This window comes from Meleagris gallopavo, chromosome 1, assembly GCF_000146605.3.
Source record: "Meleagris gallopavo isolate NT-WF06-2002-E0010 breed Aviagen turkey brand Nicholas breeding stock chromosome 1, Turkey_5.1, whole genome shotgun sequence".
NCBI classification, from domain to species: domain Eukaryota; kingdom Metazoa; phylum Chordata; class Aves; order Galliformes; family Phasianidae; genus Meleagris; species Meleagris gallopavo.
Genome location: NC_015011.2, coordinates 1,844,849 through 1,857,157, shown reverse-complemented (window position 1 = coordinate 1,857,157; position 12,309 = coordinate 1,844,849). Strand labels below are relative to the sequence as shown.

Here is a 12,309-nt window from a genome sequence, read left to right as displayed (position 1 = left end):
AATGATCATCTAGTTCCAACCCCCTGCTATGTGCAGGGTCACCAGCCACCAGACCAGGATGCCCAGAGCCACATCCAGCCTTGCCTTGAATGCCTGCAGGAATGGGGCATCCACAACCTCTCTGGGTAACCTGTTCAAGTGCTTCACCATCCTCTGTGTGAAAAACTTCCCTCTAATATTTAACTAAACCTCCGCTGTCTCAATTTAAAACCATTCCCCCTTGTCCTATCACTGTCCACCCTTGTGAACAGCCATTCCCCCTCCTGTTTATAAGCTCCCTTCAAGTTCTGGAAGGCCGAGTGCTGTCGCTTTGGCCAGTGACAGGTCTGTACACTGCTTGTGACATGCCACTTTGCATTTCTGCCATGTCATTTCAATTGTACCGCTGGATCTTTTGATATTCAGGTTCTTGGATAAGCAATTGAGCAGTAGATGCCATGGGAGTCATCTGTCACCCAATAGCTCTCTGATAGGACTTCAGCAACAGTAAGATGAAACTACTATTCTGGCTTAATTTCTACATGAGGAACCGGTATGGTGGATGGCATGCTCAGGTGGCATTTGTCCATGCACTATCCTTGTTAACAAGGAGTTAGTTCAGTTTGCCTTCCAGACACTTATTTGCCATGGATCGTCTCAATATGTTTATTAAGTGCTTCACTCAGTCTTCAGCAGAGACATCCTTTTGTTGTTCCTGGGCATTATCTGTAAATTAAGAAATGTTGATTAATGAATGTACTTAGAAGAAGCACAGTACCTCTTGCTTTTCTCCTTTTGTCGCTTAGCAACAGAATTTCTCCCAGTGCTGCCCCTGTCACTTCAGGAGGACCATATCTATGATATCCTCTCTAATTCTTTTAGTTTTTCCTTTCAGGAAGCCTTGCTAACAGATTTGGGTAACTTCATCAACCCCTTGACAGACATAATAAAGCAGAATGGGATAACATCAAACAATAATTCACTTAGACGGTGTAAACTTTACCGAATTTATCAGGAGTCTGTTAAGCTTGATAGTGTTTATAATGAAAATTTCTCTCTTGTGAAAAATATCATGAAGAAAAACAGCTGGGTTAGAAATGTAGTTTTTAGCTCCTTGAAACTTATTCAGGGAATTCATAGTGATAGAGCACCTCCTTGTTTATGCATATGTTAATTGCACCAGGCTTCCTCTGCTTCATAACTAATACATAACACCATAAGCTTTATTTCTAAATCAGTCAAATGTGCAATGGTGTGTTTATGTATAGATACATAATGTTTCCTCTAAGCAAACTAAAACTTCCATTGCCCTTTCCCACCCAACCAAAATCTGAGTGCTGATGTTTCCTTGTTTATTTCTTGAGAGTTCTCTGAAGGCACCATGCAGAAAAAGCATTTAAACTTCGTTGCCAAGTGGTGTTTCCAATAGTTTAAATCTTGGATTATGCCTTTTTGCATATATTCCAGTGCGAGAAACAAGCCTCCTGGAAATTAAAGAAGATATGGAACTGGATCCAGAGGAGAACAGCACCATCTTCATGGGCATACTCATCAAAGGGCTGGCCAAGCTGAAAAAAATCCCTGAAACAGTGAAAGCCATCCAGGATCGCCTAGAACAAGAACTCAAGCAGATTGTTAAACGGTCCACGACTCAGGTGGCAGACAATGATTACCAGAGAGGGGAAAATATTTCCCAGGAAAATCAGCCTAGGTAAGGATATTTCAAGCACTGAAATGTGATTGCTGCAAAAAGATGTCTGGAGAAGGAATGCCAGTGTTTTGTTTATTTGTTTGTTTGTTTTCTTGCAGTAGCAGAGATATTAAATAGTAATTTTTTGAGAAATGTCTGTGTCTCTTTGAAGGGCTGAAGTACCTTGAGCACCTAAAAGGCTTGGGAATTTAGGAAATGTATTCAGAAAGGAGGAAGTACTGTTGCTTTTCAGCTAAGGTTGTGGGAAAGGGAGATGCTTCCTTCTATGCTTGGTCATAGAAGAGTCTTCTGGCTAAATTTCCAGTACTTGCAGGGAGCTTATAAGCAGGAAAGGGGTAAGATTTTACACTGCCTAATACTGATAGGACAAGGAGGAATGGCTTTAAATGAAAACAGTGAAAATTTAGAATAGATATTAAGAAGAAATTCCTTGTTCAGAGGGTGATGAGGCACTGAAACAGGCTGCTTGGAGAAGCTGTGGTGCCATATCCCTGAAGGCATTCAAGGCCAGGTAGGATGGGGCCCTGGGTAACCTGATGTGGCAGTAGACAATCCTGCCCATGACAGGGGACTGGAACTCAATTGTCTTTCAGGTCCTTTCCAACCTAAGCCATTCTGTGATGCTATGAACATGTTTGAAATCCAGATTTGAAGCTAGAGGCTCTGTAAAAGCCAGAATTACTTAACTAGTAAAAGGTGCGTAACGTTAAGCACTTGGTTATTTTTTTTTTTTATTTAACCTAAGCCTTTCATTTTAAGCAGCTTTACAATAGATTGAATCATAATGCTGTCTCAGATTGCTGGTATGTATGGTGTAAAAAACACTTGGTGCTGAAACAAATATTATGTTCTTGTGTTGCACTTGGAAAGAGAAGATTCGACTCAGTTACTCATTTCAAGTGCAGTAGATTCTAATTGAGGTGATGCAGGTGCAAAGCTTTGTAATCATATATGGAACTAATTATATCAATAAATATATGGCCAAAAATCTATTTGTTTTGCAGCTCCATTAGTTGCAAAGTGTGAAAGCCCACTGAGAAATACGTTTATTCTGTTCTTCATGATTTGCTAGAACAGAACATCTTAAGGGCTAGCTATTGCTTGTAGCTGAATTCTTAATTTGTGATACTGCTCATTGCAATGATCACCACCAGAAGAAATCAATATTGGAGAAGAAATCTGAAAACAAAAATTTGTCTTCATTGTACCTAATATTTATAGTGGAAATCACTCTTGAGGAAAAATTTGTTAAAGAATTCTTTTCCAATTCCTCTCATTATTTTAGAGTAGAATCATAGAATCACTACAGTTGGAAAAGACCACTAAGATCATCTACCAACCATTGACCCATCACCACTGTGCCCAATAACCATGTTCCACAGTGCCACATCTAACCCTTTTTTAATGGTGGATGGTGATTCCACCACTTCCCTGGGCAGCCTGTTCCAAATGCCATTGCTGTGGAAACAATTATGCTGTGAAGAATTAGAGTTGTGGTATTGATATCTCGATTAAATTATAGCAGGTTTTTTAGGTGGGTTGAAAGGCAGGGTTAGGGTTAGTTGTTGCGAAGATGGAGCTTAACACATTCTCAGTTCTTGTTTTATGAATTGGTCTTGAGAGGTTACATGGCTCTTGGATGTCCTTTGAAATTGATGAAGTTGGGTTCGATCATACTTCAGTGATGTTAAGGAGCCCAGAGGCCTGGGTGAGGTACCAAAAACTTCAGTGGATTTTGGCATTTGATTAATAGCACTTTGTGATCCGTTAGGATGCCTATATTGTAAAGCTTTGGAAAGTGTCTTGAATTCCTGTTGAGTAAGGAGATAATTAGAACTGATTCTAAACCAAAATTACATGGGAAGTTTACAGCAAGCAGATAAATTCATTTATATTGAAAAGAATAAATTATATGGAAAGGTATACCATCCCGCAAATTAGCTACAATTTCAAATCAAAATGAAGTGACTTTTTCCTGGTGTCAAGAAAAAAACAAAGCCAGAACAACAAGGTCTTCCTATTTCAAGAGAGCTGTGTTAGAGTTAGACTCTAAATTTGAGCATGATGCAGAGCCTGAAATTGCTTAACTGTTCATTAGCCAGTCAGCCTCAATGATTATTTGACCTTAGGATTTGGTGAATAAAATATTTTTCAATTCACCTTAGCACAAGTCACACATGAATGGCTTTCAGAGCTCAGTGCCTGTATTCAGATACTGTGCTGTGTATGATATCCATACAAAACTCTCAATTCTGGCAAATAAAATGTCTAATGAGATGGCAGAGAGGAGGTGAGGGCAGAGCAGTGGCTGAGGCTTTATGTTGAGCGTTCTGCTGGACAGTTCCCTTCTGCTTGTTAGGTATGTGCAGACCAAACTATATGCGTCTCTTCATCACTGTGTTGAATCTCTGAGGTTGGCTCATTTCTTTTCTTTATGAAAAAGATGACATTGAATGCCACTTGATGAATGTGCGTGTGGAGATTCTGGTGTAATTCTTTTAGGGAATCACCAGAAAAATAATATAAAGCCCCCTCATTGTACAAGAGAGAAATAATCTCTGGAAAAGGCTATGAGAGTCCAAAGGCATCAGACAATGTTCTTATGTTCTTTCTTTCTTTTTTTTTTTTTTTACTACCTTTTGTGTGGCCAACTTTTACATTTGTATATGAAAACCATTACGAATTGCACCCAGTTTTTTAAGATAAAGAGTATTATTTTTGTTGAAGCAACTAGGGCCCAAAGAGTGCCATCTCTTACACATCTCCCAGTGTGCTCTTTGTGGATCCAGCACGCATAGGGCTCAGATCTTCAGAGTTTTTTGAATTCTGTTTCAGACAGGGCAGACTGTCTGCCTCCTAGGAGCAAGCCTTGGCTGTGCTATAAAGGGTATCGGCACTGGGCTTGTTAATGAATATACACACAAGTATAAGCACCAGTTCTACTATTTATACTGTACAACCCATTCTGTCATGGATATCCTATCACTGTCTCTTGCATTGAGCACTTCTCTCCTTGGTAAGCAGTCTGGCTGCATGGAGAGTTGGTGTGAAATTGGAAGGACCTTTGTACAGTGGCAGTAGGATTTTATTTTATTTTTTTACCAATTTGCTCATGAAAGGAAGGCTTGCACGACTCTGTGACACAGCTGATGTTTAGATTTTCTGGATGCAGTGATGGTGTATACTTGATTTAGTATGGACCTAACTAGACAACACATTTGGCTCTATTTTTCTATGAACATTAACTCTTTACTCATGTGTATTTGCCCCGCAAAATGTGAATGATGTGAATACATTAAAATGCAGTAAAGGGCATTAGCAGTTTCTTGTCCCTGCTAGAAGATCATTTTGAAAGTTATAAACTTACGTTTTTGTCTAGGTAAGTTCTAGAGAATTTATAGACATCTGCAATTGGAATGAGTTTATGAAAAAATGCTTAAATTTGCCATTGATTTATCTAAATTGCTCATTAGAGCATAGTACCTCCATGCTTAGAAACATGTATTGATTGTGGAGGGTGAGACTCAGTGGAGTCCATGTTAGCACTGCTATGTCTTCATGAACTTCTGGGTCTCAGTTACTCAAGACTGCTGACTTGAGAGGAGAAATAATCTGGACACACGTGGCCAGATTTCTGGAACAGGAGTTTGGTAGGGACACATTGCTTTAGCTTTACTTACATTTGAAGATCCAGCCCAGAAGGAAGAGGTGTATTGCCAATTTTGTTCTTAAATCCCATCGACTGGACTCAGTGCATTTTTCCCTACGTGTTTGTAATATATTTCTGGCCTTTTATTTAATCTTCAGACTTTCAAATGAGTATAGAAATTACATACATGCCAACACTCTGACCTGGCAGAGAACATTGTTGCTGCTAAAATGCCTGAATTGTCATTAGCGACCTCGCTCAGGTGCCAGCAGTCACTTTGCATCAATTTGTTCTCTGTTATTGCCCAGACAATAGGAGTTGCTTCCGGGTCTGTGTCACTGTCTCTCAACATACTTACCATATTTCTCGGTGAAGGGGTTATGAGATTGCTTTGACAAATTGCCTAAGCCACTCTTCTGTCATTGTCTGTATGTGTTCTGTTTAGGTCACTCGGTGCTGCAACCCCATGTGCATAAAATCTAGGCCATATCATTTTATGCTGTTTTGTCTTACTGGCTGTCTGACACGGCTTGTGTCTGTCTCCTTTAGGTCACCTTGTTTCAAAAATGACCTGACTGTTTTAGAAGACTTTCAGAGAAAGGAAAATTAAGATAAGAGGTGCTGGCTAATTTGAAAACAGGGAGAAGTGGAAAAATGATTTTTGGTTGAGAATGGAGAATGTAACTTTGGGGTGGGGAAACTTTCATTTCTACTGGTCTGTACCAGGATAACTGGAAGACAGAAAGACCAAACAATCCTATTTTAGTAGTGGCTTTGTAAACAAGTTGATAATGTGAGATCAAGCTCACTTAGAATCAAGAGAAATGAATTTGTCAAAAAAATCCAGCTAGTTTCATTCTGCAAAATTGTGCTTTCCTGGGGCAACAATGAGGTATGCAGATAATTAAATTTTCATTAGCAGTGGGATGTTAGCAGAGCTTGGGCTTGCATTGCTAAATTTTCTTAGTGGCAAAGAATTATTGTGATCCCACAAGGCCATCTTGTTGGCATGTCAGTCAATGACACGTCGGTTCCTCGAGAAGGAAATTCCTTTTCTTTCCAAACTCTCCTGCAGTTCTTTCAGCTGAGCAGCCACCTGCCCTAGCTGCCAATCTAGCTGTCTCTGTTACTTGCTATGTGAAGTTGTGTCCATCTTGTAGGGGCTTCTGAAGCAGTAGTTACCTCTCCCGTGTCCTGTAATACGCTGGACCAGGTACTTAAATAATGCCGAGTGGTTTTCAGGCAGCCTTGGCTGCATGTTCCCCTGTCTTCTTCACTGATAACACTGGTGATAGACAAGAGCAGTCAGAGAAGGCTGGATCTGTGTAGGTCATTCCACAGGAGCAACTTCTCTGTTTAGCTTCGACAGGATAGTTATTAAGATTTAAACAAAACCTAAATGGAAGAGAATGGCTTCCACGCTAGATTTTTCTTTAACATTTGTGTACATCTTTCATGCTTCTCTATATCCCCTGACGGTGTCTTATATAAATATGTAAGAGGTTATTAAAAATAATAGCAGTATGGTCTCTCTCAGTGCTTTCTCTTCAGAGATTTCTTACTTTTCTTAAAAGAAGGAAATAGATATTCACACCAGTTTCTTTTGGATTGCTTCAACGTGTATCTTAGTTCTACAGTCGCTTAGGGTATAGCACTGTTAATTAACCTCCCTGCGTATCTTGTATGTACAACGATAACTAATGATTAACGTAAACACATTCTGGACCACTTGAAATGTTCTGCTGTTCCTTGCTGCAACTTCCTGGACTTATCCAATAGCTCTTGCAGTTGAATCAAGGTGTTTTTTGCTTAAGCATTGGGCTGTGTGAGCAGACGGGGATGGTCCATGTGAGACCTTTGATAAACTGTTGTATAATACTATACACATTTATATCAAATGATCATGGATGCATGACACATAATGAGCTTACATGCTTTCTGTGTCTATTCATTTATTTATTTATTTTAATTGTTGTTATTTTAAATAATAGCTAACCTCTGTCCTTGGCAAAATCAAAGTAGCATAAGCTGAGATGAGTGGCTTTAGCACAGCATCATGTTGGGCTATTCTTGCAAATGTACAACAGCTTTTCTGTTTCTCCAGTTAACTATCTAGCTTCTGGCTTAAAACAGCTGATGTAGGCAGGAGGTATGCACCCTGAACTGAAGAGGCCAAGGCATGAATGCACACCTTGTAAGTGGCTGTTAACAGAATGCTGCAATGTAATGGTTAATGAGCAGAGGCAGCTCCGCTTCTCCTGCAGCCCTTCTGTCCTTCTGATGGGGAGACACAGCAAGTGTGTGTTAATTCCTAACTGCTTTAGTTAAATGGGATGGAGCCTGTCTGTCAGAGATCACTAGCACCTAACATATGGATTTGGGAAGTGTTAGCCTCACATTTTGTTGGAGTTATGTGTGGACTTGAATTGCTCATTAAAAAGCAGTGAAATTATCCACATTTTCCTTTTTCCAGATAATATGATCAAAGGTGATGCTTTGTCACAGAATATTTAGGATTTTGCAGATGTGCATTAATTACAGTAATTGGGCTGTAAAGAAGCTATAGGAGCAGGTCATGTGTTGAGGTTGTAGCTGTAGCTCTTTACACTTAGTAATAAAATCTTTATAACTTAAGCAACTGATGAGCTGTTGTGTTTCATGTTGTTTAATCTTTTCTTGATCTTTCATGTTTAAAACATTCTGTGCTGCTCATTTCATAATTTAAAATGAATATCTTACATTCTGTTTGTATGTGTAAGTAAATGCTTCTTGAATTGACACTCTTCTCTTCTGGAGAAAAAGCAGGTAGTCTGTCTGGAACCTTAAAATGATCTACAATGTCACAGCATTGAAGTGTTCCGAAGTTAGGAATGCATTTGTCTTTCTTGCACCCCAGGCAGAGCACGTTGAAGATGAGCAGCTTGGATATAGAGGAGAGTGCAAAAAGGAAGTTGGTAGGAAGCAAGGAGGTATGAAACTTGATCTGGCCTCAGAAGGCCACAGAAATTGATGCTGTGTTGTGGATTGCCTGGTTGTCACAAAACTGGGTCTGAAGTCAAAATCTTCTGATTCCTGCCCATTACCCTGATGTGCTGCCTTACAGTATGGTTACAGAGTATTCTGAAAACTGAATGAAGGATGTCTTGTTCCTTTGCAGGTTGCTGCTGGAGCTGCTGGAGCTTCTCTTTGACAAATTCAATGCTGTGGCTGCTGCACACTCCATAGTCCTTGGACATCTTCAGCAAACGGTGGCCTCTCCTTGCAGCCAGTATGATGGTGATATCAAGCTCTACGACATGGTTGATGTGTGGGTGAAGATCCAAGATGTTTTGCAGGTAGGAGTCCTTCAGTTGGGTACAGTTTCAGTTTGTAGCAGCTCTTTAAACCAGAATACCACAGAAAACAGTTCTGTTATGCTCAAAGGACAGCCTCACTGGAAGTTGTCTTGACTTTTGGTGAGTGGACACATTTCTAGCAGACATCTAGATTCCAAACAGCTTAAATACCAGCGAAACAAAAACTATGGATTCACCCTTACAGTGGGAGAAGTTGATTCCTTTTGTCTACTGAGTGATTTAGCAGAAGCTTTCAAATAGAGATGCTTCTGTTCCATGTTCCCATGCCATGCCTGCCTTATAAAGTGTCACTGCTCTAATTGCTTGTCTTCCCTTGTCATTACGCCTTGGTTGTAGTCAGCTGAGACAGTAGCTGCCAGCATGTTTTCAGGGAAGCCTTATTTGATTCATATTCTAAACCAGAGCATGCTAAAGCTGAACCTTGCTTAGACTTTATTTTGGTACCACGCCTATCACCATAGCATCTGAGCAGCAGAGCTGTCTGTCACACATCTTTTCTCTCATTCTTGATGTGAGATTAAGACATGCTCAGTAGATTTTTCTTTTTTTTCCCCCACTTTTTAAATTTTGAATTGTCTTCACATATAGGAGTGTACAACTCACCCATTGTTTGGTAGGGGAGGTCAAAGAAATTAACCTGGCATTGTTTACGAGATTTATGTTGGTCATTTCACCTCTGTCCTGTTCCTGAAAAATACTGTCTCCAACACTTAACACACATTTTCATCGTAGGGCACAGGTCTATCCCTGTTTCTCTAAAGACTTATTTGACTGTATGTGTGGGAACTGCTGAGTAATGGCCTGAACCACTGATTGAGCACCTGGGGAAAAGACCTGGTCAGCCCTGGGAGCACAGGTGAAGGCAATTCACTTGTGCAACTGGAAGGGGTGGAGCCTGGCTGCACCTCTCTTAGCCCTCATTTAAGGGCTGACTGTCACTGAAGAAGGTTCTCTTTCTGGAGATCCCTCCTTGGTGAAGCTTTCCCTTCCAAATCTAGGATCTTCTGAGATGGGTGAGCAATCTTCTTCCCTTCCTTCATAGCACCTCTCTATCGTGCCAGTCCTTCTGTCATCACACCTTTGTTGTAATGCCTTTCCCATTGTATTGATCGAATTGCTTTCACCTTCCTTCAGTATTCTTGGAAAAATTTGATTGGGAATATCCAGACAGAGGTTAATAATAGATTTTCTAAATGAAAGAGTGTCACAAAGTTGAAGCTGTTGGGCCCCATCAAAGCAAAGAGTTAGGCTTCAGGACATAAGGAAGGGGTTTGGCAGTGAGTATCTCCAGCCATCTTATTGTCATACACAATGTCGAGAAATCCTATAAGAGCTTTGAATTCTGCAAACCTTGCTGTAGCAGGACAAGACCTGGGTCTAAAAATCCTCCAAGATTTTATCTTCAGTGAAGCAGAATGACAAGGCTGGTAATACCCTCTTATCAGTGAGGGCTTGTGATGATTTCATTCCTCATGAGTGGTTAAGTTAGGACTGAGTTACGCTGGCTATTACAAAATAACATTGATAAAACTTTTATGTAGAAGCATGTGTAGGTGTGCACGTACAGAGAGTGAGTGAGCTTTATTAGGGAGAAAATATGTAACAAGGCTTTCTACAAAGAAAAAGATGTCAAGGAAAATGCAGCAGCTCAACTGTAAAGACCTTATTGCTGTTGGTGTGACAGCACAAGTGTCAGAAGGTGCCTGAAAAGCTTCTACAGGAGCCATAGATAGCTTTGCCAATGCACAAAAGCTGTACCTAAAACTCCATAATCTCTTGCAGCTTTAGGGTAAGAGATGAGCATTGACTGAATTGGTAAGGGGGAAATCTTCTATTTCTCTGTTCAAAACCTCATGGTTTTTTTTTTTTTTTTTTGTTGTGTGTATGTTCATAGGAATGGATTTTTTTTTTTACCTTGCAATTTAAAAAAAATCTCTGAGCCCAAGACAAAGTTATTTCCTTGCTGTGTTTCCAATTAGGGGTTATTTTGTGAGGGGAAACCTTACATTTTGGTAAGGGGAAGCAGAAAACTCTTGTAAAAGTACTTATTTTAAATGCTGTTGGGGGGGAAGGTGAAAACGTGGAGGAAGTAGGTTAGTGGTGAGTTGCATTGGGGAAACGATGCAATTCCTGCAGATCATAATGAATGAAACTTATTCATAGTGCTAGAACAGTACTGCATGGCTCTGTAATTCACACAGATAATCTGTTCCACACGCACATTGTGCATCTCTGCATGTGAAATATGTTACAGCAAGGTTATCTCTTTATAGCTCTGTACCAAAGTCATAATGTGTGCTCACAGTGGGCTGGAAATTGTTCCTTTTTTTTTTTGTTTAGCTGGATTTCTGAGTGCTGCCTAATAACAGCACAAATCACTGTGGTGTAATATTAGCGAGGTGGTTCAAAGTCATGCAATGTTCAGATATTGAGCATGTGGATATATTTTTGACCTTCTCTGAGAATAATAGAAGAATAACACTGAAGTCATCGAGAGAAAGACAGAATGACCTTTTAGAGCTAGCTGCCAGAAAATAAACAAACAGAAAAATCAGTTTGTCAAAATATTAGAGCAGCCTTGTTTGGTAAAAACACAGCTTGAAGTTATTTGGACCAGAGCCAGCCTTGCCTGTAGTTGTATTGCCATACCAACAAGAGAGAGGTGTGGAAATTATTCCAGTTTTAATGTGCTATTTTATGTATGGAGTTAATTTAGTTCTTCAATGTGGAAATGGGTGGGATTACAGAATGATAGAATGACCTGGGTTGAAAAGGACCACAATGATCATCCAGTTCTAACTCCCTTGCTATGTGCAGGATCGCCAGCCACCAGACCAGGCTGCCCAGAGCCACATCCTTGAATGCTTCCAGGGATGTGGTATCCACAACCTCCTTGGGCAACCTGTTCCAGTGTGTCACCACTCTCTGTGTGGAAAGCTTCCTCCTAAAAATATCCTTCTGAAGAGTAGGACCAAGTACTTGGTTGGAGAGAGAGGTGTGAGCTGTTAGAACAGCCCTCACAGCTGTACTGGTGTGAATAGTTCAGCACTGCACAGCGAAGGAGTTTTGAGTGTTCTGCCACAGTTAAGTGTGTGTATTTGGTATCCTCCCATCCCAAATTATGAAGTATTGTGTTGCACGAGAGGCACAGCGATACACCTAGGTCGCTCTGAAAGTAATGCCTCTTATTTGTTTCCATGGAAAGTAAAACGGATGCAAATAGCTCTGTAATACTGTATGAAAGAGCAAATTTTGAGCTGCAAAACACTGTCTTACAACAAAGTCACCACTATTAGTTGTATATTTTCACCAGTGATGAACAAGAACCTGCATGCCATGCTTGTAGAAATCTGCCCCAGTGGAGGTGACCCACAGTCACAGCTGCTGAAATTTACCACCTACTGCTTCACTGAGCAGCAGCCACTCTTTATTCTCCATGTCAGATGTGATTTTGTCAGATTGCCCCTCTGCTACCACCTGGAACACAGCAACGAACTGTAATGTAAATATTGGTGGGAAGATTCAAGAAGATTCAACAGAATCATAGGATGGCCAGGGTTGGAAGGGACCTCGAGGATCACGAAGCTCCAACCCCCCTGCCACAGGCAGGGCCA

General features: G+C 40.4%; 1 protein-coding gene across 1 annotated transcript in view; it reads left to right on the top strand.

The window, feature by feature from the left end:
• The window catches only part of EXOC4 (exocyst complex component 4), a 400,122-nt gene that overhangs the window by 55,189 nt on the left and 332,624 nt on the right, over positions 1–12,309 (top strand). Inside the window, exons 6-7 of the mRNA XM_010710270.3 lie at positions 1,447–1,690; positions 8,497–8,674. Coding sequence (XP_010708572.1) covers positions 1,447–1,690; positions 8,497–8,674 — 422 coding nt within the window. The remainder of the gene's footprint in view (positions 1–1,446; positions 1,691–8,496; positions 8,675–12,309) is intronic.